This window comes from Chrysochloris asiatica, unplaced genomic scaffold (genome assembly GCF_000296735.1).
Source record: "Chrysochloris asiatica unplaced genomic scaffold, ChrAsi1.0 scaffold00012, whole genome shotgun sequence".
NCBI lineage: Eukaryota > Metazoa > Chordata > Mammalia > Afrosoricida > Chrysochloridae > Chrysochloris > Chrysochloris asiatica.
The window spans coordinates 31346196-31372233 of record NW_006408530.1 but is presented as its reverse complement, the minus strand read 5'-3'; the positions used below and the strand labels follow the sequence as shown (position 1 = coordinate 31372233).

The 26038-nt window shown below is 40.8% G+C and overlaps 2 protein-coding genes across 2 annotated transcripts in view; both read right to left on the bottom strand.

Moving 5' to 3' along the window:
• Positions 1-5978, bottom strand: part of LCT (lactase) — a 79996-nt gene extending 74018 nt beyond the window's left edge. The window contains exon 1 of the mRNA XM_006834577.1: positions 5339-5978. Coding sequence (XP_006834640.1) covers positions 5339-5978 — 640 coding nt within the window. The remainder of the gene's footprint in view (positions 1-5338) is intronic.
• Positions 5979-18075: 12097 nt separating this feature from the next.
• Positions 18076-26038, bottom strand: part of MCM6 (minichromosome maintenance complex component 6) — a 53891-nt gene continuing 45928 nt past the window's right edge. The window contains exons 14-17 of the mRNA XM_006834576.1: positions 23887-24022; positions 22551-22706; positions 19733-19872; positions 18076-18192 (exon numbers count right to left, since the gene is read on the bottom strand). Of these exons, the coding sequence (XP_006834639.1) occupies positions 18076-18192; positions 19733-19872; positions 22551-22706; positions 23887-24022 (549 nt within the window). The remainder of the gene's footprint in view (positions 18193-19732; positions 19873-22550; positions 22707-23886; positions 24023-26038) is intronic.

The window sequence follows — 26038 nt, the reverse complement described above, 5'->3', positions numbered from 1 at the left end:
GGGCAAAGATTTGAAGCAATGAAAGCCCAAACTAGTGAGCTTGAAGAGAAATCTGTTAATACTAGTATGCTAAAAGAACAATCATAAAAAATCCAAATAAAGCCTAAGACTTATGAGACACCAAAATATGAAAAGAATTAAAAACACAGAAAATTGTTGAACAGTTGTTAGAAAAAAATTTCCCTAACATCGTGAAAGAAGAGAAGACAAGCATACAAGAAGCTAAATGAACCCCAAACAGGATAGATTCCAAAAGAAAATCACCAAAACATATCATAATCAAACTTTCCAAAAACAAAGACAAGGAAAGAATCCTGAAAGCAGCTTGGGAAAAACGAAAAGTTATCTGCAGAGGAGAATGAATAAAACTAAACTCTGATTTCTCAGCAGGAATCATGCAGGCAAGAAGGCAATCAAATGAAATATACAAAACTCTGAAAAAAAAAATGCCAACCTAGAATCCTATACCCAGCAAAGCTGTCCCTCAAATACAATGGTGAAATTAGGACATTTCCTTATCAACAGAAATTAAAGAAATTTCTAATGACCAGACTAACCTTACAAAAAAAATGCTAAAGGATGGTCTTCAGACTGAGCAATAGCAGATAACAATCCGAAGTTACCATGCATGACAACACCACCCAGAACTCAATCCAGATATAAAAATGTTTTAAGTAAAACAAATCTGTAAGACTGAAAATAAGGATTCAGAGATATCAATTTATAATGAAGTCAACTACAAAGCAAAAAGAGGGAATAGCATAGATAGAGAACTTCCAAATGGCAAACAAGTCAAGTAGATTTCAAGATAAATCAGACTGTTTTAAGTAGGGGAAAAAATTATTATTTTTATAATCTGTAAATTTATAAATCCTGAAAATTAATACACATGAACATCAAAATAAAAAAGAGGAACATCAGAAGGATTTAGTAAACATTTGCATAACAGAAGATGAAAAGAAAACCCATACACAAAGTTAACTCAGTGCAGAAAATTACATGGGACAGAGAAGCTCCACAAAGAAAAACACACAGCAAAATGACACCAATCAATTTAAATCTATGGAGAATTACACTGAATGTAAATGGATTAAATTCATGGGTCAAGAGAGTATGGATAAGAAAACAGGATCTTTCATATGCAGTCTACAAAAAAGATGGTGACAGTCTAAATATCCATCAACAAAAGAATGGTTAAACAAACTTCAGTACATACACACAGTGGAACACTCCATAGTGTTGAAGAAAAATGATGAATCTGAGAAACCCCTCACAACATAAATGAACCTGGAGGACATTATGCTGAGTGAAATTAGTTCATCACAAAAGGGCTCTTGTGACCAACGTAAAAAGTAAAAAAAAAAAGTGGCATTGAGTAGGTTCCAACTCATAGTGACCCTATGTAGGGTTTCTGAGGAGTGGCTGGTGAGCTTAAACTGCTGACCTTGTGGTTCAAATGACCTTTGCAGTCCAGTGCATTAACCCACAGTACCATACGAGAACTCTGGGTTAGAGGGTAGACACATGTTAACATGGGTAACAGGACAGGCAATATACAAGAAGGAGGTTAGCAGAGGAAAGATGAAGGTAGTGGGAGACATAGAGAGGAATGCAATAGATAAAGTGAATAGAGGTAAATACTGCTAGCTGTTGGCACATGGATGGGATTACAACCACGTAACGAAGCAAAATACTGATGATCTGCTCTGTAAACCTTCTCTCAATTCACAGTAAAAAGTTTTTTTGTTTTTTTTAAAGAAAAACGCAGAACTTCATTTCATATTATTTCTAATTGGTAGTCGACTCTTTATTTATATGAAAAACAAAATCAAATATAACAAAACACATGGTAATGTGCTCTATTTTCTAAAATGCCACATTTTCTATAAATTAAAAAATTGTATTAGAAGTGTTTGCCTTATACCAACAAAGTAATTGTGGATATCAAAGGGGGTAGGTTGGGGTTGGAATAGGGAAGGAACAGTTAAGTTCTGTCAGAGTTTGTTGATTTTATTGGACACTCCACCTTTCTACCTATGTTTTTATTTTAACATTTTTAAACTGAATATACTATTCTCATATTATAAAATTCACAATTTCAAGTGTATAATTTATAATTTTAGAATATTCACAGGGTTGTGCCACAACCATCATCACTATCTAATTTCAGAACACTTTCATCACTCCAGAAGGAAACCTCATAACTATTAACTATCACCTCTCCACCCAACCCCCAAACTCAAGTCCCTGGCAGCCACTAATTTGTTTTTTGTTTCTAAAGATTTGACTTTTCTGGACATTTCATTCACATACAATTGTATAATATGGAGGCTTTTATGTGGTTTCTTGCATTTAGCATAACATTCCAAGGTTCATCCAATGTCATGGATTGAATTGTGGGCCCCCAAATATGTGTCAACTTGGCTGGGACATAATTCTCAGTGGTTTGGCAGCTGTGTAGTGATGCCATTTGGCAGTTATGTAAGAATGTAATAATTCCCCATCAAGTGATCTGATGTGACAAGCCATAGCCAACCAATTGTAAAGGACTTAGGGAGGGAGGCAACATTCTTTCTCAGATGGCAGTCCTTATCCATGCACGGGAGTGTGACCTGCATCACCTGTTACCTTGCAGGGGATGAAAGGAGAGAGACGGGAGCAGAAAAACAGAGTCCCTACAACCGCCAAGAGAGAAGAGATGGGAGTGGAGCATGTTACTTGGACCCAGAGTCCCTGCGCTGAGGAGTCCTAGGCTCAGGAAGATGTATGATAAGGACCATCCCTCAGAACTGAGAGAGAGCCTACCCTTAGAGCTGGGACCCTGCATTCAGACTTCTAGCCTCCTAAACCTTGAAAGAATCCATCTGTGTTTGTTGATGTCATCATGTGTGGTCTTTTTGTTATAACAGCACTAGGTAAATAAGACATCCAGGTTATAACATGTATCAGCACCTCATTCCTTTTTTATGACTAAAAATATTCCACTGTATAGGTATTCTAAATTTTGTCTATCTATTCATCAGTTGATGGACATTTGGGTTATTTCTACTTTTTGGTTGTTATGAATAAGACACTGTGAATATTTGTGCACAAGTTTTGTGTGGACATATGTTTTCTGAATTGCTGAGTCATATAGACTCCTGGTGTGGTGCTGTAGGATAAGCACTGGATTGCTAACTGTAAAATCAGCAGTTCAAACCCACCGGCTGCTCCTTGGAAACAACAACTTGGTAAAACTGGAAGTTTAACTTTTTGGGGAGAGGGTCTAAAAAATGTGTTTATTTTGCTTTCATGTTAAAATATCAACCTTATTGAGATTTACATTTGATACAATTATCCATTTTAAATAAACATCTTAACGTTTTGACAAATTTATGTACCATGTTACCACACCATATGATCCGAAAGTACTCATGTGCCCCTACCCTGGCCTCAGGACATGAGTGATTGGCTTGCTGCTCTAAAGGTTTTCTAGAATTTCATATACACTAACACTATGCAAACTGGAGCCTATGTAAGACGGAAACCTGTCAGAGAAGGAAAACATGAACATTTCCCACTAAAATGAGTAACAGAAATGTGATTATACTGCACCTACCAAAGATGAAAACCATCCAGAACCTGGGAAAACAGGGCAGTCTGGCTGTTTCTGCTCTCACAGGTTTTACTGCATATGAAGCCTAAGTTAACATTTTGAGGAATTTCCAGACTGTTTTCTAAAGCATCTGTACAATTTTACATTTCCCCAGCAACAGAAGTCTTGGTGTGGAGCTGTAGGATAAGCACTGGACTGTTAACCACAAAGTCAGCGATTCAAACCCACCAGTGGCTCCTTGGAATCTATGAGTTGGAACCGACTCTATAGCACGTAACAGCAATCAGAAATAAAAGGAGACACCAGTTGCTCCACATTCTCACCATTGTTATTGTCAACGATTTATTATTATCTATTTTTAATGTTTGTGCAGCAAATAAATATGCCATTTCTATAGTCTTCATATATATTGTCCAGTGACATTGACATATATTCATCATTAACATATATTCATCATGTCATTTTTATTGGAGCCATCCAATGAGGGTGTATTGTAAAGGTAGATTTTCATCTACTGCCTTTGATCCTCTTTGCCTGATTGCAAGTTCCCCTGCTCTTGTTAGATTTGCCCTTTAATCAGCAGAAAAGACTCCCTTTCTACTTGGCTAATTCCTCCATCTGCGGAACCAACTGCAAACTGCCTAGTCCTCAACACAATGGGCCTCTGCCAACCCATGAAATTACTCAGACAAGCCAATCACATGCCCCAGCAGGAACCAAGGTGCACACATCCTTTGTTGCTGCAGAGAATGCCAGCCTCCCACAGCCCCTGCTGGCTCACTCTGTCCCTGAATGCAATCTTCACGTGGTAAGGTGTGCAGCGTCCTGCACTGGCTGCTGAGTATCAAACCCAGACTGTTGCCATAGCCATCAAGTCGATTTTTGACTCATAGTGACCCTGTAGGACACAGTAGAACTGTAAGCTTTACAGAAGCAGACTGCCACATCTTTCTCCCACAGATCAGCTGATCTTTCATTTAGCGGTCAAGCGCTCGACCACTGTACCACCAGAGATCCTTAACTGCAAGTTACATATAATATATGATGAAAACAAGATAGCATGCACATTCTAAAATCAGTTCTCAAAATTGGCATACCCATCATCTGGGGAACTTATTAGACTCATAGGTGTTCCAGATTCTGAAACAGAATCTAGAGTTACCTATAAAGTCAGAATATAGACAATTACAGCTGAACTCTTCTTACTACCAGTTCGTATATCATTAGGGTGCTTATGTATTGTTCTGTCTCATCTGCTAGGATGTCAGCTCCAACTAGAATACATGAATTCCTCTGCAAAGAAAACAGGAGGCTGAGGAAGGACAGGTAGATCCAGGGAGGCAGGACAGTAGCAGGGAAGGAAGACAAGGATAATTGAATGGCTACATAGGCACACAAGTAGGCATGAGGTGTCTAAACGGTACTTTTCAAGGGAAACACTGGGTGCTGAGTGATATAAACCCCTTCTTACCTCCATGAGGAAGTCCTTGTATGGAGCTATTGAATAAATACTGGATTACTAACCATAAGGTCGATGGTTCAAACCCACCAGCCGCTTCTCAGAAACCCTCTATTCAGGGTCGATTGGCAGGCACTTACCACCACCACCAAAAGCTTCATGAGGAAATCTTCAATGCAGTGTTCATTTCTCATTAACGTTTGGCTTCACAAGGACTATTGAAGGTGAGCAGGAAACTGTGCTGAGACCTGTGTTAAGGAGAATAATGGTCAAGGCTGACTTACCCAGAGGAGCAAACCTTTTGTGGTAAATCTCATAGGCTTTTCTGTGTGCGTCTGCAAGGGCTTGAAAACGAGAAGCTCTTGATTCCTGAAGGGAAAGTTCCGTTATCACCGCCTCCAAGTCACTAAAAGTGAACCATATTTCAACCAGGTCCCCAAAGGAGTGGAAGGCGAATGCGGCATAGTCAGCGAAGAGGTCAGCAAAGACTTGGCTGCTCTGGACCACGTTCGCAGGAAGTTTCCCATGGTGCAGGATGACCATGGGTTGAAGCTGTGTGGCTTCCAGAGCCTTCAGGAGGCTCCGGTAGCACCGCACTGCTTTCTCACTGGGGTTCTGGGAGCTTCCTGATGGGAGAAGCTGTGCCCATGGCAGAAATACTTTATAATGGGTGACCTGGCTGGCACGAACACTACTGAAGTACTCCGGCAGGAAAGCAGGCAGTGGCTGGTGACAAACATAAATGTCCTCATCACCTGCTGCAACACCATAGCCCTGATTTCTCAGTGGGTCGCTTAGGTTGTGCAGCAAGTCATTGGTGAGAGGACCAGCAGCTAAAATGAAATTTCTATCAGACTCCCGGTCTAACCCCCAGCACAAAATACTTAAGGAGACAATGAAAACTAATCTCCAAGGCAGCTCCATTTTCATGGAATTGCTAAGACATATGTGGAATCTTTTCTTTTATAACTATAGCTGAGGTTGTAAAATACTGAGTAATTATTAGCACATAATACTTAACTGGGCTATCTGTGATAATGGCATCAGTACATAGTTCACCTATGTAATAAATATTTTTTACTGTTTTATTGTGAATTATGTGATAGTTTACATGGGAGAACATTAGTTCGACATTCATCCTATCGTATATGGTTTCATTGGCATAGTTATAATCCCCTCCATGCATCATCAACAAATCACAGGGTATACCCTGCAAGCCTGGCCACCCTCCCCCCACCCTCTCCCCACCCATCAATACAAAGCCCCTCTCCCTCTCTGTGGAGCAGTTCACAGCTGCTCCATCTCTCCATGTCATTGTCTCTGCCTCCATCTCAGGTATCACTGCTTCTCTGGGTAGGGTCCCGCTCTCTACTCTTCTCCCTTGTTGGTTCCAGGGACCTCTGCTCCTAGACTGCAAAGTTAATCACTCCCCTCCTTGCTACAAAACATCTACCCTTACATTTCCAACCCTCACAATCAGTCCTGATAACAATTATTCACTATTGTATCACAAGAGACCTATCTGCATTTCCTTTCATCAGCCCAGCCTAGACAGATTGGATACTACTCAGTGGAGATTCTACCTTCCTCCATGCCCTCTGGATCGAGATTCCCTCTTGAAAGCTTGTAAGCCAGTCACTTCTTGTCTTTGAAGCACCCCCATTTTGGGTAGCTAATGTCCAAGTTGCCCATCCCTGTCTGCTCTGTGTATGGATGGGTGGGTATGATCCTTGCTGTAAAGATTTGTTCCCTCTTTTGAGCTACTGCATCCATAGATGTAGGTCAAGTTCATCAAATTGTATCAGATTACTCTTCTTTCCCCCCTCCTTTCTTCTTCTAGTTGTGCTCTGATAATCCAATCATTGAAGCTAGGTCAAGTGGGTATTATCTGAAAGTACGGGTGTTCTTGTACATATGCCCTCTCTTCTTATCAGCTGGATGTTTCACTTTCTACTCTAGTCTTCTGTGGCTATGTCACTGACTCTGGGCCCAAGCGTCCCCAGGTCTTGCCACACTGCTGGCCAACCAGGTCTCCACGCAGGTTCACAAGAGTCTATTGAATGTTGTAGAGGGCTTAGCTCGCAGCTTCATGGCTATATTTCCCTCACTTCTCCTTATCGGTGATGAACATGGCCACCAATCAGAGTGTGTATTCCCATTGAGTCTTGTCTTGGAAGGGGGTTTGCCCTGAGGGGAACCCAACCACTTGCCTTGATGTCTCCTGGGTGAGCCACTTACTTGTTCTTGTAGTAACCAGTCGGTCTGCCTATATTGTTTTGTATTTCTCCTGTTGGTCTTTCTTTCAAGAAGTATCTTCTGTTCTTCTAGCCTATGTAATATTTTAAAATGTAAAAACCATCAAAGGACATGGGAGAATGTCTGAAGAAAAACTTCTCTACATTTTCGTTTTACCTACAAAATTATTTTAAGTTTATTTGCATAATAGAAAAAATTAGCTGCTCATAAAACTTCTTTCCCTTAAAAAACCATATGTGATCTATGTACAGAGTCCTGGTGTGGTACTGTAGGATAAGCCCTGGACTGCAAGGTTGATTTGAACCTTTAGGTCGGCAGTTCAAAGTCACCAGCAGCTCTGTGGAAACCCTATATAGGGTTGCTATGAGTCAGAACTGACTCAATGGCACTTAACAACAACAGACAACAAATCTATGAAAAGATTCAAATGATACAGAAACATATGCATATGAGAAACTTACAAATCCTTTCAGTCAAACTTCTTCCTTCCCTTCCCTAGGGTAAGCACTTTGAACATTGTGTTTCCTTCAGTGCCCATCCCTACTTTTCCTGAAAGCTTACTGGTGGTTATCCAGGTACCAGAATCTCATCTGGATAGTAACTATCTATTTGTGCTTATTTGTAGAATAAGGTTTACTAATAGCTTGTGAGGATTAAACGAGGTCATTTTTGTAGAGTGTGTAGAACAATGCTATTCAATGATTGCTATTAGATATTCAAAAAGTTCATGGAAACAGTGAATGAAAAGATAATGTAACTTTTTCATGAAATTTTGAAGCCATTGAGTTGACTCTGACTCATAGTGACTGTCTTAGTTATCTAATGCTGCTATGACAGAAAGACAGTTTTAAGTTTATTCTTTCATGGTTTAGGAGGCTGGAAGTCTGAATTCAGAGCCCCGACTCTGGAGAAAGGCCCTTGTCTCCCTTCAGCACCTGTAGGCCCAGCATTCCATGGAGTTCTCCATGTGTCTTGGCATCAATCTTTCTCTGGATCTAGAGCTTCACAGTACAGGGACCCAGGTCCAAAGGATCCACTCCACTCCCAGTTCTTCTATCTTGGTGGTATCATGTTCCTCCTTCTCTGCTCAAGTACTTCTCCTGTTATCTTTTGTAAGATAAGAGACATTGCATGCCACACCCTTGGGAATCTCCCATTAATCAGATCAAGTGATGATAGGGTTGACGGTGTTGTGTCAGTTTGAGGACTAAGGTGAGCCTGACTCAAGTCATGGTATTTTCAACAGCCTCATATGCATGTTGGACTATGAATAAGAAAGACCATAGAAGAACTGATGTATTTAAGTTATGGTGGTAGAGGAGAATATTAAAAGTAACACGAACTGCCAGAAAAATAACTAAATCTGTGTTGGAAGAAGCACAATCAGAATGTTCCAGGAAGCTAGGATGGGGAGACTTCATCTCTCATACTTTGGACATTTTGTCAGGAGGGACCAGTCCTTGGAGAAGGGCATCATGCTAGTAGTGTGGAGGGTCACAAAAAGAGGGACACCTTCAATGACATAGATGAGCACAGTGGCAGCAACAACCGGCTCAACGATTGTGAAGATGGTGTAGGATCGGGCAATGTTCAGTTCTGTTGTGCAAAAGGTCGCTGAGTCGGAATGGACTCTACACACCTAACAAGAGCAACATCCTACCCTTACTCTTTTTATTGGTTTATCACATCAAATCAAATCATGGGGGACAACTATATCTCAACAGCCAGACTACTGAGAATCCTGACACAAAACCTTAACAAGATAGACCGAGGCCTCCTTAGGGTTTCTGAGACTAAATCTTTATGGGAGCTCCCTGAGAACGGCTGGTGAATTTGAACGCTGACCTTGTGGCTAGCAGCCCACCACTTAACCCACTGCACCAGCTGGACTCCTTCTCTTGCATATACTCGGGTAGCATAGTGGTTATGAGTCAGGCTACTGACCTCAAGGTCAGCAGTTAGAAACTTCCAGCTTTTTTTTTTAGAGATGGAAACTCTCTTATTTCTATTGAATTTTGCTTCATTAGGAAAAATTCTATGGTGACGTTATAACAGAAACAAAATAGAAACATGTTCATGTACTGCTTTCAACCTCCAAAGGCCAAATAAACATACATATTTCAAATATTTCTACTGCTTTAACAAACTGCATTGTTATCACTGCTGCCGTTTGTATATACAAATGCAAATTTGTGTCTGTGTATGTATATACACACACATCCCACCCACTCTAACATACATAGCTTCATACCCTATGTATTGTTCCTCTGATTTCTTTATTTGGCTCAACAGCTCTATCCATTATCAGAAAATAAGATCTACCTCTTTTTAATAGATGCATAGCATTCCACAATAAGTATGTATCATAATTAACCTCTTGTATAAGGTTTGCATAGATTGGTTCTAATTTTTAGTGTGCTACAAAAAATGCTACAAATGAATACCCTTATATATATTTTTGTCCACATGTCACCACTTCTTTAAGATAGATTCCTGGAAATTAAATTTTTGATTCAGGAAAAGCCAGGAGTGGAGTGCATCCTGTGGGTCCAAAGATCTCTGTGCATTGAACTGCCTTGATCCAAGGACAGAAAGCTGTGACACCAGAGGAGAGGCAGAGGAACAGCAGCAGCAGAACCAAGACAGAGTGACAGGGTGGGCTTCCCAGTCCATGGAGCAAGTAAAGCTGAGCGACTTTGGGCAGGAGGCCTGCTTTCAGAGTGGGGTGCTTCCAGGAACTTAATTGAGGGGAACTAGGTTGGCTGACCCACACACAGAGCTAAAACTCAAAATCTTCAGTCTGGGTTTAAGGTGGAGTGCCGTGTCCTGTGGGCATTCATCATCAGTTCTGAAAGATCTTTGTAACATTGGCCAGGCAGTGAGAGGCCTGCCGGTGGGCATACCTGAGGAGAGACTCTCCTCACTAGAACAACTGTGCCCTGGGCATTTTCATATCTGATATTGTAACCTGTTCAACTTCCCTAATTAATTCCCTAACTGTGAGTACTTGTCCTCTGCTTCTGTGTGGCCACTGCAATAAATCATTGAACCCAGCTGAGAAGTAGAGCATGCTGTGGAAAGAATGGTTTGGAGTTGGGTTTTTTTTTTTTCAATTTAAATTTTTTGTTGAAATCCAAATAGTCTTCTGTCCAAAACAAAATCTTTGTATTTAAATTCTTCCTCCAGATAGTGTTGTTGTTAAGTACCATGGAGTCCCTTCCGACTGACAGTGACCTTGTACAGGGTTTCCAAGGCTGCAAATCTTTCCGGGAGCAGAAAGCCTCATCTTTCTCCTGCAGAACGGCTAGTAGTTACCAAATGCAGTCCGATTGGTAATCAGTATGCTACCAGAGCTCCTCTTTTCCAGATAGAATCTCTCTGCCTTGCTGCATCTGTTATAAACCTTTAATATTTTGACACTTTAAGGAAAGGAAAAATTATCTCCTTGTTTTCTCATTTTCTATTGCATAGCAATGAAGCTCCTTATGTTAACAGGGCATTTATTTTTCTTCTGAAAATATTGATAGTGGTGGTGGTTATGTGCTGTGAAAGTTGGATAATGAATAGGGAAGACTGTAGAAAAATTGCTACATTTGAGTTATGGTATTGGAGAAGACGATTGAAAATACTGTGGATTGCCAAATGTCTGTGTTGGAAGTCCAGCCAGTAGCTCCTTGGAAGTCTGCATAACCAGACTTCATCTCTCATACTTCAGACATCTTGTCAGGAGGGATCAGTCTCTGGAGAAGGATATCGTGTTTGATAAGGTGGAGCGTCAGAGTTAAAGAGGAAGACTCCCCAACTAAATGGATTGGCACAGTGTCAGCAGCAATGGATTCAAGTGTGGCAATGATTGGGAAGTTCGTGCAGAATCAGGCAATGTTTTGTTCTGTTGTGTGTAGGGTAGCTATGAGTCAGTACCAACTCTATGGTACCTAACAACAATAATAACTAACCACAGGGTTGGCAGTTCAAACCCACAAGCCACTCCTTGGTAACCCTATGCAGGATTGTTTTGAGTCAGTACAACACTTCATACATTCCATGTTCTGATTATTGAATGTTTGCAGCTGTTTATTCGCATTTTGAGTTGTGTCTCATCAGCAAATGAGGTACCAAAAGCTTTACTATACCCATGTCATTAAGGTCAACTCTATTTTGAGGAGGCAGCTCTTCCCCACTCATATTTTGAGTGCCTTCCAACCTGTGTGGCTCATCTTCTGGCACTGTAACAGATAGTGTTCTGTTGGTATTCATAAGGTTTTGAGTGAACATCCATTTAGATGTGGTCTGCCTCTCCTTCCTAGTGTCTTAGTCTGGAAACCCCACTGAAACCTGTCCACTATATGTGACCCTGCTGGTATATAACAGAATTTCTAGCACCCCAGCAACACCCAAGTCACCACAGTACAATAAGCTGACATCACAGAATCTCATAGATTTAAAATTTTCTGTAACTGTATAGTGTATGTTAGGCCTTTGGGTGAAGCAAATCATATGTATATATACATATATATATATACATGTACACACATTTGGTTGGTAAGTAAAAGGTTGGTGGTTTGAATCCACTCAGCATCACCAAAATAGAACAGTCTGGTGATCTTCCTTCACGAAGATTACAACTAAGCAGTCTCTACGGAACAGTTCTATACTATAATACATGGGCTCACCATCAGTTGGAATTGACCTAAAGGCACAAGACAACATAGTACTTTTTTGCTTTCTGGTAGGACACGTTTTCCTGCTATTCTTTTCCTCGGAATCTTCTTGCCTGTTTGTACATTTTTCCCCCAGGTGTCCTGGAGATATTTCCATTTTACAATATAGGTCTACTTCATTTTCATGTATATCCATCTCACATAGCTATACCACAATTTAACAATTTCATTATTCATGGACATGTTGAAATTTGGTTGAAATTAAACTTACAGATTTATAGATCAATATAGATAAATTTATAGATCAATTGACAATATTCATTCAGGGACATTATGTCTATCCATTTGTTATGTTCTTCTTTAGAACTGTTTTCTAATTTTCTTCATGAAGATGATCCAGCATTCAGTAGCCACTTCATATCCCTGACAAAGAGGTGGGTGAAAGGTGTGATAGTTAAGGCTTTGTGTCAACTTGTCTGGACCAGGATTCCCGTGGTTTGGCACTTGACCTGACAAACGCAGTTAATTCTGTGATGATTGACTATGAGCAGCCAATCAACTGAAGGGATGCTTCCTTGCGGGGTGCAACTTGCTCCCAATGTAATGGACATTTAGGAAAAGCCTGATCTCTTTTCTGCTGGGGACCTGGAAGTTACAATTGTGAGCGTTTTCCTTGATAAAAACGTTATATAAATAAGTTTCTCTAGTTCTGTTTATCTAGACCTGCCATGTGGTACCAGGAGTGGAGTTTTAGATAAACAAACTCACAAGAATGAGTTTCCTAAATTGGTTCTCAAGCCTAATTTATTTTTTTAAGTTTTTATTGTGAATTGAGTGATACGTTTACATGGAAGAACATTGGTTGTACATCATCGTTTCATTGCAATGATTGCATTCTCCTCCATACATCATCATTCAATAGTATTTGCTTCTATTCCCTTTTTTTGGGGGGTGGGGGGGAAATGTACACAAAAACACTCAGGAATATATAATAATTTAAACAACCAAAGGGCACATTCTACAAGCCTGTCTCCTGGCCATGAGCACTCAGTCTTTCTCTTTCGTGAGTCGAGTCCCCAGCTGCTCTCTCTCCATGTCCTCATCTCTGCCTCCCTCTCTGGTGCTACCACTTCTCTGGATAGGGCCCCATATTCCACTCGTGTTGTTCCCTTGATGGTTCTAGGGTCCTGTTTCTGGACTGTAAGATCAACTACTGTAAGATCAACAACTATTACAATACTTGTACCTTTACAGTTGTGACGTAAGTCTGAATTATTTTAAAGACACTGACGACTCTGGTTCCCCAAGTAAAGAAGGTTGTATGGTGGAGACATGTCTGACCTCCACACCATAGGAATCTGCCTTCGGCTGATTTTGAATTTGGTTCTCATTCTCCCTTGTGAAGTCTGAGGAAGTCAGACATGGCCCTCACATGGTTTTTGTAGCTGGCATCAGGAGTGGGATTCATTGCAATGGCTCCAGATTCATGGAAGCTTGAGGATTTGTAAGAGAAAGAACCAAGGGGCATGGAAAGGGAAACTTTTGATTTTTAGATGGTTACTTTGGATTTTGTTATCTGTCCTGCTGTGGCACTGTAGGATAAACACCGGATCGCAAGGTCAGTTTGAACTACAATGTTGGGGGTCCAAACGCACTGTTGCTCCTTGGAAATCCTATAAAGGGTCACTATGAGTCAGAACTGACTTGACTGCACTTCACCACCACCACTACAACAGCTGAAAGGAATGTAACAGATAAAATGCTTTAGTTGAGGGGAGAAAAGCAGCTTCTACAGTAGAGGAAAGCAGATGTCACCCTGATTAAACTAGTGGCAGATAGGGGGCTAGGATCTATTGGCTCCACCAGCCAGAGGCCCACGACCATAAGCATATGAATGGGGTTTATCTATGGGTGGAGAAGAAAAGATTGCACTTGAGTGTATTTTAAAAGGTGCTTGATTGCCTTATGGATATTGGTTTTTCTTATTCCCCTGGCTTCACAAAGGTGAGACAAACAACTCAGGATGCAGATGTTCAGTAAAGCATGCCTCTTCTCTGCTGAACTGCAGATACACCTTACTCGTCTGGCTTCTCAACCATGTGGCCCCTTGGCCTCTGCCCAGCTCATTCAAATGTTACAAAGCTCTTTTAGCTATTCACATAATCTGTGAATGTGCAAAGGGCACATTCTGAAAGCCCATAGGTACTCAGTTTTACTCACCTATGGGCCTAGAGCCTGTAGCTGCTGTCTCTGCATGCCACCGCCTTTGCTGTCATTGCTCTTCTAGGTAGGAATCTCATGCTCCACTCATACTCTTCCTTCTTGATTATCCTGGGATAGCTCGTTCCTGCTTCTGAGATGGCTCCTCTTATAACTACCTGGATGGCAAAACTAAGCAATCCCAGCCTTAGAATCCTGCCTTATTTGCATGCTCCCACCCAATCACTTGGTGGGAATTAAAACGTGGATACAAAATCCATATCCAATAAATTCACGGCACCATATGATGGAAATGAATATTGGGAATTATAATCACAGATAGCTTGTAAACCGGCCTATACTTGATTGGATTTCCTAAAAGAGGAGTTAGGATTTGCCCAGAAATAGGCTTTTTGTTTTAATCCTTTGTAACAAGACTATGGCCCTGTGGGTTAATGCGCTGGACTGCAAAGCCTCTTGGAACACCAGTGGTTCAAGCTCACCAGCCGCTTCTCAGAAACCCTATGTGGTCACTATGGGTCAGAACCAACTCGATGGCACTTAACAAGAAAAATATGGGATCTTTGGTGGAATCCTGAGCCCCAGCCAAACTTTCAGAGTTGGTACATTTGCATTTGAAAAGACATGCACATCAACCAGAACTGCTAGAACAGGAGATTCATGACTGAAAGAAAGACCTGCAGAAAAAACCTGGGCTGTTTTGGCTTTTTGAGTTTCAAGCAAGCTATCTTATCTGTCTTGGAGACATAAAGGCAAGAAAAGTCTGCCCATCAGAGAAAACCCCCTTCTAGGACTGAAAGTTAAAAGAAACTGTGAGTTGTCTAGTATGCTTACAGGTGACCCCCTGGGTCTACTTGTTGAGTGGAAGTTGAGGAAATGCAATGAGATGGGTTGAGTTTGGAAATGTGCTATATTGACACCCATTGACGTAGAGATGAGAGAAAGGGCTGACTGGTCTTAAGTTTAGGGAGTTGCATATACTCTGGAGTCCCTGGGCAGTGACCTAGCTCCTGCGGACCAGGGTTCAAAGTGAAGGGGCCAGCTTTACTGGAGTGCTTGTTTGGCATGTGTGAACTCTCAAACTTGTAGGAGGTACCCATTTCACCTAGCTTGCATGGCTAGGGCTGAGTTGACCAGAACCCAACTAGATATAAACATTTTTGATACTGTGAGCAAGTGTAACTTGCTACAATTTGATGGACTGGAATTGTGCTTATGGATGCACTTGCTCAAAATTTCAATTGGATTTGAAGATTCTTCAGATCACGGAATATGCTGTCTCTTTAGTGTACTGGGTTGATTGCTGTTCTTAAGTGCAGTCAAGTCAGTTCTGACTCACAGTGACCCTGTATAGGGTTTCCATGGAGCAGCTGGTGAGCTTGAACAGCTGACCTTGCAGTACAGCGCATTAATCACAGTGACACACCATTGATAGAGATGGGTAATTTAAATGTTGGCTATTAAAAATAGGGGGGATATAAAAGTATAGGGGAGTCCTGGTGTGGCACTGTGGGTTCACGTACTGAATTGCAAAGTCGTTTGAACTACAAGGTCAGCGGTTTAAGCTCACCAGCTCCTTGGAAACCCTATAAGGGTCACAATGGGTAGGAACTGACTCGACAGCACTTAACATAAAGGCATGAAGTGGCTTTCATGGGTGTGCTTGCTTAGTTTCAGAATGAGTGGGGTGAGAGAATCCCCAGTTGATAGCTTTCCTCTTCCAGATGGATCTGGTGAAAGGGGGTGGGGGATGATACTGATGGGATTTTATTTTAATTCTAATTGTTAGCAGTATTGTGACTGTCAAAACTAAGGCCATAGAGCTAAGTTTAAAAGGAGCCATCTCAGAAGCAGGAACAGATGATCCCATCCCAGGACCATCACGAAGGAACAGCATGAGCAGAGTGTGAGATCCCTACCTAGAAAATCAGTGATGGCAGAGATAGTGGCAAACGTAGTGACATGGAGAGACAGCAGCTGTGGGCTGTAGGCCTACAGACTGAGTAAAGCTGTGTACCTATCTATGGGCAGGAGACTGGCTTGCAGAACACGCCCTTTGGATGTTTACATGAATATGTATTTTTTGTACATGTGCACCATGTATTTTTGCTTTCTTGTGAAATATAAAATGAGCAACCAATCAACAGAAAGGATGTTTCCTTGAGAGTGTGCCCTGCTCCCAGTATAATGAACACACAGGAAAAACTCTTTTGATCTCTGTTCAGCTGGTGACCTGGAAGTCTATAATTATGAGCCATTTCCTTGATAGAAACAACTTTTTATATATGTTACATGCTGCTGAGCCAGTTCTGATTCATAGTGACCCTGTGTAGGGTTTCTGAGTGGCTGTTGAGTTTGAACTGCCGACTTTGCAATCACATGGTTATACTACAGCGCCATACCAGGACTCAACTCCCTCTTTATATACAGAGAGAGATGTGTCCCTGGTTATGTTTCTCTAAAAGACCTGCCTGAGACAAAGGGGGCATATGGAAATGTAAGCACTTATTCAAACATGAATTCAAACAAAAACTGACTTTTTTGTCATAATGACTTGCCTTACTTTGCCACTCCCAGCACTACCAAGTACCCAATTAAAGAACCTGTCGGCTTTCCTGAGTTTGTAATTTTCTTTGGGCAGATATTTGGTTAATTTAAGGTTCCAATTCCTGTCAGTACTTTTTCTCTAAAAGGACCTACCTCATCATCTTCTGGGTCAAGGAGTCAGTATAGGGAGTGCTTCCTAACACACGTGCAAGAGGACTGTCTTGTTGTCTTCTGGGTTTTCACTGGAATGTCCTGATCTTCTGATATCCTGGCCTGGTTATTTGTCCACAAGGAGTGTGATTCTGCACCTGAGATTAGACCATTACCAAGTCAAGGACTCTGCTGGAGTACCCTCGTTAGTCAGATTGGCGCCATATACTCTTCACCTGTTCATAATCTAGTTTCTCTATCCATTTACAGCATGAGTGTTTATGAGCCAGGAGCATGAAATGGTACTATTTGTGAACTCACATGTCACATAAAAATTCACTCCCTAACAGCTCTACACGTCCCAAAATGTAATCTGATGTCGAGAGTGTACTAATAGGGACTGTTACATTATGAACTATTTGTTAGTATCATCAACAGTTATAATTCTTCCTGGAGGAAAAGTCATAAAATCTGGAAATAACTTATTGCAATATAAAAACCAACATATTTTTCTGAAAAAGTGGTTGGAAACCAATTCTGAGAAATTACTGTTAGAACATGTAAGTTATGAGCATATAGGGTGAGTGGGAACAATGAACAAACTACCTTTTTAAGTAATAAAAGAACTGGAAGTAATCTTGACGTTACCTGCAAGGCTCCTTAGTCTTCTTATGAATTAGTTCTAATAATGAGGTTCCACACAGAACCTAATCCTAAAAGCAACCACAGTGCCATTCTTTCATCCCCTCACCCTAAAATTCAACAAAAAGGGAAAGATTCACATTCACAAGTTATGGAAGCAACAACTGTTATCAAAGTTGAACAGAAAGAAATCCAACAGACCACTACAGAACAAGGTATTTTATTTTGGTGAATAAGAGCAGTGGTTGGCAATAAAAAGTTACTTCTTCAATAAAATAGCATATACCGTAAGAGACAGACTTTCCTACACATGAAAAATAAAGGCTTAGTTATAAAAACATATGTTGCGCCTCAAAGGACAAGAACCACACTACAGAAGTTGGTGAAGCCTGTTGGCATAAAAACATATGGCAGGAATGTGACTAAGTCCATCAACTCTGTTCTTGTTAAGAGAAACTTTCTTCCTAAAGTATTGTTCTTATTAGCAGGGCTCCATGCAGGAGGCAGAGAGAGATTCTTGGCTCAGGCCAGTTATTTTCAAGATCTCAATCTTCTAGCAAGTAGTTAGGGTTAACGACCAAGTAGGGATCTTCTTCATAGCTCTCACTTCCATCTGTGGAACCTTTCAATCCGGCTTGGGTGAGCTCAATGAGAACATGATCCTGTGAAGCACAAACATCTGCTGTCAGGTTCCTAGCAGAAGTAGAAAGGGCCGAGAGGAGCATATTGATTCTTCTACTGGGTGTCTGCTAACCTGGTGGTGGTGGTTATGTGCTGTGGAGTTGGTTCTGACTCAGAGCTACCCTGTACGTTTCTGAGGCTGTAAATCTTTACGGGAGCAGAAAGCCTCATTTTTCTCCTGTGGAACAGCTGGTAGTTTCAAACTGCTGACCTTGAGGATAGCAGCCCAACTCGTAACCTCTTAGCAACCAGGGCCCGTAGGAGCACATCTGATCCTTCTACTTAGTGTTTGCTACCTACCCCTCCCCAAAACTTTTAGAAAAAAGATTATACCTTAAGATAACATCAAGTTTGCCAAAGCCTGTTCCCATTTGAATGCTGGTTATTTCATCCCATAAATCCTCCTTGACACATGAAGAAATATATGCTCAACAGATACTGTTTTCATAAGCTCTCCTGGCACATTACAGTTTTAAAGGGATACGAAGACGCACTTGAAATTTTAAGATTGTGCAAGTGTGTACCATTCCACAACTATCTAGTTCCTCTATGAGCCAGGCATACCTGTAGGTCATGCAGTTTAGTCTAATGATGAAGACAAGCTCAACACCTCAATAAGGAACATCCTGCTATGAAATATAAACCATGAAGAAAAACACAGAAGGGTATATGCTGACAGCCACTTTAGACAGCAAGAAAGGCTTCTCTGTGGGAGGTTTTTAGCAGGTATCAAAATGGAGGAGGGCATCTTAGGAAAGAGATACAGAGCAAGTTTGGTGCATTTAAGGAGGAGCAACAAGGGCAGTGTGGCTGGGGGGTGGGGGAGTATGTGCAGTGAGGTGAAGATGGCAGACAGGGTTAAATTGTGTAGGTTCCGCATGCCATGTGTACGAGACTGGATGCTATTCTAAATGGGAAGCGAATGACACCACCACCACCACCACCACCACCGGAGCATAGTTCTAAAAGAAAGAAGGCAACAAAACCCTAGACTGACATGACTTGTAGGAAGACCACCAGAACAAGTGGGGGCAGTGGAGAGAAGGGAATATAGGAGACACACACACTCACAAGATTTGCTACTGCTTCTCAGCATTATCATCAATCTAGGTGGATATACTTCTGAAGGCAGTGTTTCCATTTCTTTAACCCTTCATTCAAGAATTCTGTGCTCTTTAATTTACACTATGACAAAATGGTAGTCTTAACTTCCTTGAGGTTAGAAAAAAGAAAAGCCGCGGGATTTGTGAAGCAAGAGAGACAGAGAAGGAAGATGAAAGCAGAAAAGTGATCAAAACACCCAAATCCTAAAACTCCAGATCTAACTTTCCAGATTTAAGTTCTGCTTATTTTAGCAGAAGAATTATGCTGTTTACTTGCTCTGAATTATTCATGTTTTGCATCTTATAATTCTGACTAAAATAAATGGACAGTAAGAGACTGTTCACTAATGAACCTACAGATGTAAAGCCATGAACTTCTGTCCCGCTAAAACTGTAGCAGGTGCAGTTCTATACATACATAGTGAGTGAGCCGATGAATGACTTTCTCTATGATCCTCTTTTTATTTATGAGTTCCTCTTCAGAGTCTATTTCAGATTCAATTTCCTTCAAGTACCAGTTAATAAGTTCGCTTCTCTTTAATGTTGACTCATCCTCTTCTGCAACAAAAAAATATATTTAAAGGGATTACTTTTCTAGAAAATTGTATTTCCAATCCTTGGAGTTTGCATACACAAGGTAATGTACAGATTAGATAACCATCAACCTGTCAGAAAGTACATCTACTGAAATAAGGTTGGCAGTGTGCCAGCACAAGCCCGAAATAACCTGTCATATTATTTGTATTAAAAGATACCTCACTTTACCCCAAAGAGGAGAAAAACCTAATAAAGATGCAAAGAAACAAGTTACATATAAAGCATATTAAGATTTCCAAGTATAAAGGTCTTTATGCTCTTCTGCTTCATCACATGAAAATGTTTGTGAACAATAATTAAAAGCTAAATTAGGAACGAAGCAACAGCAAGTAGCACATCTTAAATATAACTGTTCTTTGAAAGATGGAACTGAAGTCAGTTGAGAAGTGAAACCCATAGGGGAGCCCCACCACCACCACCAAACACACACACAAAAGGCAAAACAATTTATTCTATACCTATTTAATTGTTCCGCGTCTTAAAATTCCAAGGTCATATAAATTACCAAGAGAAGCTGAGACCCAGATAGCATAGTAACTGCTCACAAAATAAAAGTGTTAATAAAAGAAAAATTCAACTTAGTTTTAATTCTAGCAATTACTAATTGAACAGCAAAACTTAAATGGAAAAATTCTAGCTTTACTATTATAATGGCTGTGCTGAAATTTTATAGTGATTTGGTCAAACCTCTTGGGTGAATAGCAGCAACTCCTTGGTTTAAAGGTCTGCTCACTGTGTTGGAGAACACCTGAGGGGCAAGAATGAATTCTTGGCTGTGGCAACAGTATCCCTTTTCTTTCAAGACCCATTAGAATTTAGTGGTAGAATGAAGACAGTGCCTAGAGTGCTTAATAAAAAATGGTATCTTGGTTCCATGAATGAGGAAAAGAATATGAAGTATACTGTGAATACAAGAACACGCGAGTGCCCAAATCTTCTGTTGAGAGAAAAGAATGGAGCTAAAAACCTGACATCTGTTATCATGGTTCATTCTTCTTGGACCAACTATCAACACTCACGGAAGCAGCACTCAAGAAATCAAACAACATATTGCTTTAGGCAAATCTGCTGCACAAGACCTTTTAAAGTGTTGAAGAGCAAAGATGTTAGCTTGAGAACCAAGGTGCACCTAATCCAAGCCATGGTGTTTTCAATAACCTCATAGGAATGTGAAAGCTTGACCGTGAATAAGGAAGACCGTAGAAGAATTGATGCATCTGAGTTATGGTGTTGGAGGAGAATATTCAAAGTACCATGGCCTGGACTAAGGACTCTGGACTCATGGAAAGAGAGGGACTGGGTACTGGTAGGCAGGAGGCAAGCTTACAGAATGTGCTCTTTGGTTGTTTAAATGATTACATATCCCTGAGTGTTTCTGTGTACCAAAAACAAAACAAAACAAAACAAAAAACCCACTTAAAAAAAGAGGGACTAGAAGCAAATACTGTTTTGACTGATGATGCATGGAGGGGATTGTAATCATTGCAGTGAAATGAAATTTGTTACGATAAGTGCAAAACCGATGTTCTCCCATGTAAATTATCACTAAATTCACAATAAAAGCTTAATAAATAAATAAATAAATCACCAAAAGAACCAACAGATCTGTGTTGGAATAAGTGCAACCAAAGTGCTCCTTGCTTGGAGGCCAGGATGGCCAAACTTCGTCTCTCATACTTCAGACATATTGTCAGAAGGGACCAGTTGCTGGAGAAGGTGGAGGGCCAGAGAAGAGGAAGACCCCCAGCAAGATGGATTGGCAAAATGGCAGCATTAATGGGCTCAAGCATGTCAACAATTGGGAGGTTGGTTCAGGACTGGGCAGTGTTTAGTGTTTCATTCTGTTGTATATAAGGTAGCTTTGAGTTGGTACCGACTCGATGGCACTTAACAACAACTGAAACAGTTTCCAGTGGATTGGAGGAAGTGACCAGAATCAAATCTGCAGTAAGCCAAGGCAGTTTTTGGTGTTTTCTTCCTCTATAAAGGTCTGATACTGTGAGGCTAGGATATGGCCAGAAGCCTGAAGACTGAGTCAGCCCCAGAACTTTGAAATTAGAATATCCAATAGCAAGTTCATAATCCCTGATTTATTGGTTTTCCCTTCTGCTTTGTGACCAACAGGTATATGAAACTTGGAAGAGCATGGTAAAGCAGTGAAGGGTAGGCATGTATCAGTGTACATATCATTACACTAATACAGGTACATATCATTACCTATGAAAAGATAAAAACTTCTTTCCACTTCTAGTACAAAATGGCTTTGAGTAATACTGACTTCTGAGCTCCATTACTTGCCACTGAATTATACTCATGAGTCTATTCATTGTAAATGAAGCCATTGTAAACAGCAATACTTTTGCTTTTGTAAAAACATTCACATCTCTCCGGATTATTAAAATAGGCCAACGACATTAATAAGAACGATCCAGAAACCTTTGGCTATGAAATTATGAGAGGTGTAAGGTAGACTGGCAGGTATGCGAATATGCTGTACATCTGCATTGTTAAAGCGAGATTGCCTAACAATTTATATTCTCTTCTAACAGAACACTACAATCTTTACCAATTAGAAGCACCTCATGTGAATTCAGCTTATGTCAAAACTACGAATGTAAGCAGTTCTAGGTATACTTCACCTTCTTCCATCTTCCTGAGGTGAAGCACAATCAGGTTAGAGATTCGGCAGTATTCAGAGAAACTCAGCCTTAAGGAGGCCTTGGGAACACTCTCTGGGTTTATGTCATCCACATGACCATTGATTCCATTCACAGGTGCAGGACTGTCAGCATGACCTAAGTGAAAAATTAATCATCTGAGTCTTGAGTGTTTATAAAACTCATTCCAAAACAAGGGAGTGGTTACATGCAGTATTAAGAATGCCATGAATAAGCTGGATTCCTCGTGTGGCACTGCAGGGTAAGTACTGGATTACTAATTAACTGCAAAGTTGGTGGTTCAAACCCACCAGTCATGGCTCCTTGAAAAATCCTATACAGACTGAACAGCACTAACAACAACAGTGAGAAAACTGGAGTCCCGGTGATGTTATGGGACAAGCACTGAACTGCTAACTACAAGATCTGCATTTCAAACCCATTAGTTGCTTTGAGAGAGCTAGCAAAGGCCGCCATTCCAGGACCCCTCCCATAGATTTACAGCCTCAGAAACCCAATACAGGGCATCAGTGAATCACAATGGAAGTGATGGTAGCGAGAAAGAGTTGTTGTGTTATGAAATGCCGTCGAGTTGGTTCCAACCCATAGCGACCCTGTGTAGGGTTTCCATGGAGCAGCTGGTGAGCTTGAACCACTGACCTTGCAGTTCAAATGACTTTGCAGTCTGGTGCATTAACCCACAGTGCCACACCAGGAGACCGTGAAAAAGAGGGAGAGGGGTAAATTACAAGCAAATTTGTAAGCACTATTGGTAGTGGTGATAAGAGTGCCATGGAGTCACTTTCAACGCTTAGTGACCCTGAATAGGGTTTCCGAGGCTGTAAATCTTTATGGGAGCAGATACCCTCCCGTATCTTTCTCTCACAGATCAGCTAGTGGTTTTGAACTGCTGGCCTTGGGGTTAGCAGCCCAACTCATAACTACTACACTACCAGAGCTTCTGTATCACAATTAGTAAAGACAAACTAATCTGGAAGGAATACAAGGGATGGGAGATACCGTTTCCATGATTCCAAAATGAATTGTCAATATTATGTATAAAATTTTTTAAGTTGGTATTTATCTGTTCTATGGTACTTGAAAAAATATTCTGTTTTTTAATTTAAAAGCAAAATCACAACACAAATAAGGGTGGAAACCAAGGAGTTAAGGACACCAACTACAACCATTTCAGTACAATTCACTTGTGACTTTCATGCATGTCTGTTTCATATCAACTATTTATTTGTATTTAGCTTATAGCTTATAGCTGCATAGACTTCATATTAACATTGACCTGAACAAGCAAATATCTCACCATTGAGGCCATCTGGGTCCTCATCTACCTCCATCTGGGTCTCTTCTTCTTGATCTAGATTGACATCCGGTGTTTCCACGCGGATGATTGATTTATTCAGTAGCCGGAAAGCTTCCTTCACGTGTTTAGGTTGGACCTAAACAAAGCAAGATGATGTAGAGGTCAGTCTTTTTGATATAACCAACAGATTTCCTCTAGATGGTAACAGCGGCGTTTGGGGCTTCTATCTCTCATATACACACAATGACATAATACCATACATTCCTCAGAATAGCTAAAATGACTGACAATACTAAATTATGGCAAGAATGTAGAACCCTCATTCACTGCTGGTGGTACAAACTACATGGGAAACCTACAATGGAGGCTTTAACAAGTTCATGGAAAAATGGAATAACTATGGAATTTCCCCACAAACGTTTTGAAGCTCCCTCATAAATGGCAGTTGTTACTGAATTAAACACATGCACAATATAACCCAACAACTTACCTCCTAGGGTACATACCCAACAAAATGTGATCATATATGGATCATATGGACCACAACATAAAAGAAATCCAGAAAAGGACACTACCAAATGCCAGAAGAATGGGTAAATACAATACTAAATAGCAATGAGAATAAACAAGTGCTACATAACATATGGACGAATCTTAGTCATACTATTGTACATAAGAAGCCAGACCCAGGAAGAACATGCTCTCTGACCATAGCTACATATAAAGTGCACTGACTAGCGGCGCTAGAGGTTGGCATAATGGTGATCCTTGGTGTCTAAGTATCTAATGCCACCGCAACAGAAACCTACCACAAGTACACGGCTTTAGCAAACAAATGCATTCTCGCACAGTTCAGGATACCAGTCCTGGGGGGCGGCTGACAGTTTAGGAGCATCCTTGTTACCCTTCAACATCTCTGGAGACCACCATGTATTTAGGCATCGATCCTCCCTTGAATCCAGGAGGTTCTCAGTGCAGGGCTCCTGAATGCAAAGCACACACTGGAAGCTCCACTTCCAGCCCTTCTTTCTTGGTGGTATCCAGCCCCCACCCCAGGAACTACTCTTACACCTGTTTGTCCTTTTGTTTTGGCTTATTTCACTTAATATTTTCAAGGTTCACCCAAGTTTTAGCATGTATCAGAACTACATTCCTTTCTAAGAGTAATATTCCACTGTATGTACAACATTTTGTTTATCCACTCATCTGCTGATGGACACTTGAGGTTCTTGCCACCTTTTGACAATTGTGAATAATGCTACAATGAACACTGCTGTGTAAGAACCTGTTTAAAGTCTCTGCTTTCAAATCCTGGGTATATATGAGGGCTTCAAAAAGTTCATGGAATAATGAAACTTATTGTTAATGGAATTTTTCTAGAGCTTTTTGAAGCCCTCCATCTAAAACTGAACTATGGAGTCACATGATTATCATGGGTAATATTTTGAGGAGCCACCAGCAAAGGACAAAGGTTACAGTTTCTCCACATTTTTGCCAACACTTGTTACGTCTTTTTGTTACAGCCACCCTAGCGGTTATCACATTGTGGTTTGGATTTGCGTTTCCTTAATTTATGAGGCTCCAAGGTGGGATAATGCACCAGACTGCAAAGCCATTTGAACTGCAATGGAGGCGGTTCAAGTTCACCAGTTGCTCCTCAGAAACCCTATACAGGGTTGTTAAGGGTTGGAACCGACTCGACAGCACTTACCAACAACAACAAAGGTTGGTGGTTCAAGCTTACACCAGCCACTCCTCGGAAACCCTATGGGAAGTCACTATGAGTCAGAACCAACTTGATTGCATTTAATAACAACAACATTTTTGTGTAGGACTCCTGGTGCGACACAGTGGGAAAATGCACTAGACCAAAAGGTCGGTATGAACTGCAAAGTTGGCGGTTCAAACTTACTAAGCTGCTCCTTGGAAACCATATATAGGTTGCTATGGGTTGGAACTGACTCCAAGGCCCTTAAACAACAACAATAGCTAAACGGAGTCCTTGTGTGGTGCTATAGGATAAAAACTGGACTTACCCCCACCAAGTTTTTTTTTTTTTAAATTTAAGGTTTTTATTGTGGATTGAGTGAAAGTTTACAGGGCACATCATCAGTTTCACATTCAACAATTCATATAACTTGTTTCATTACAT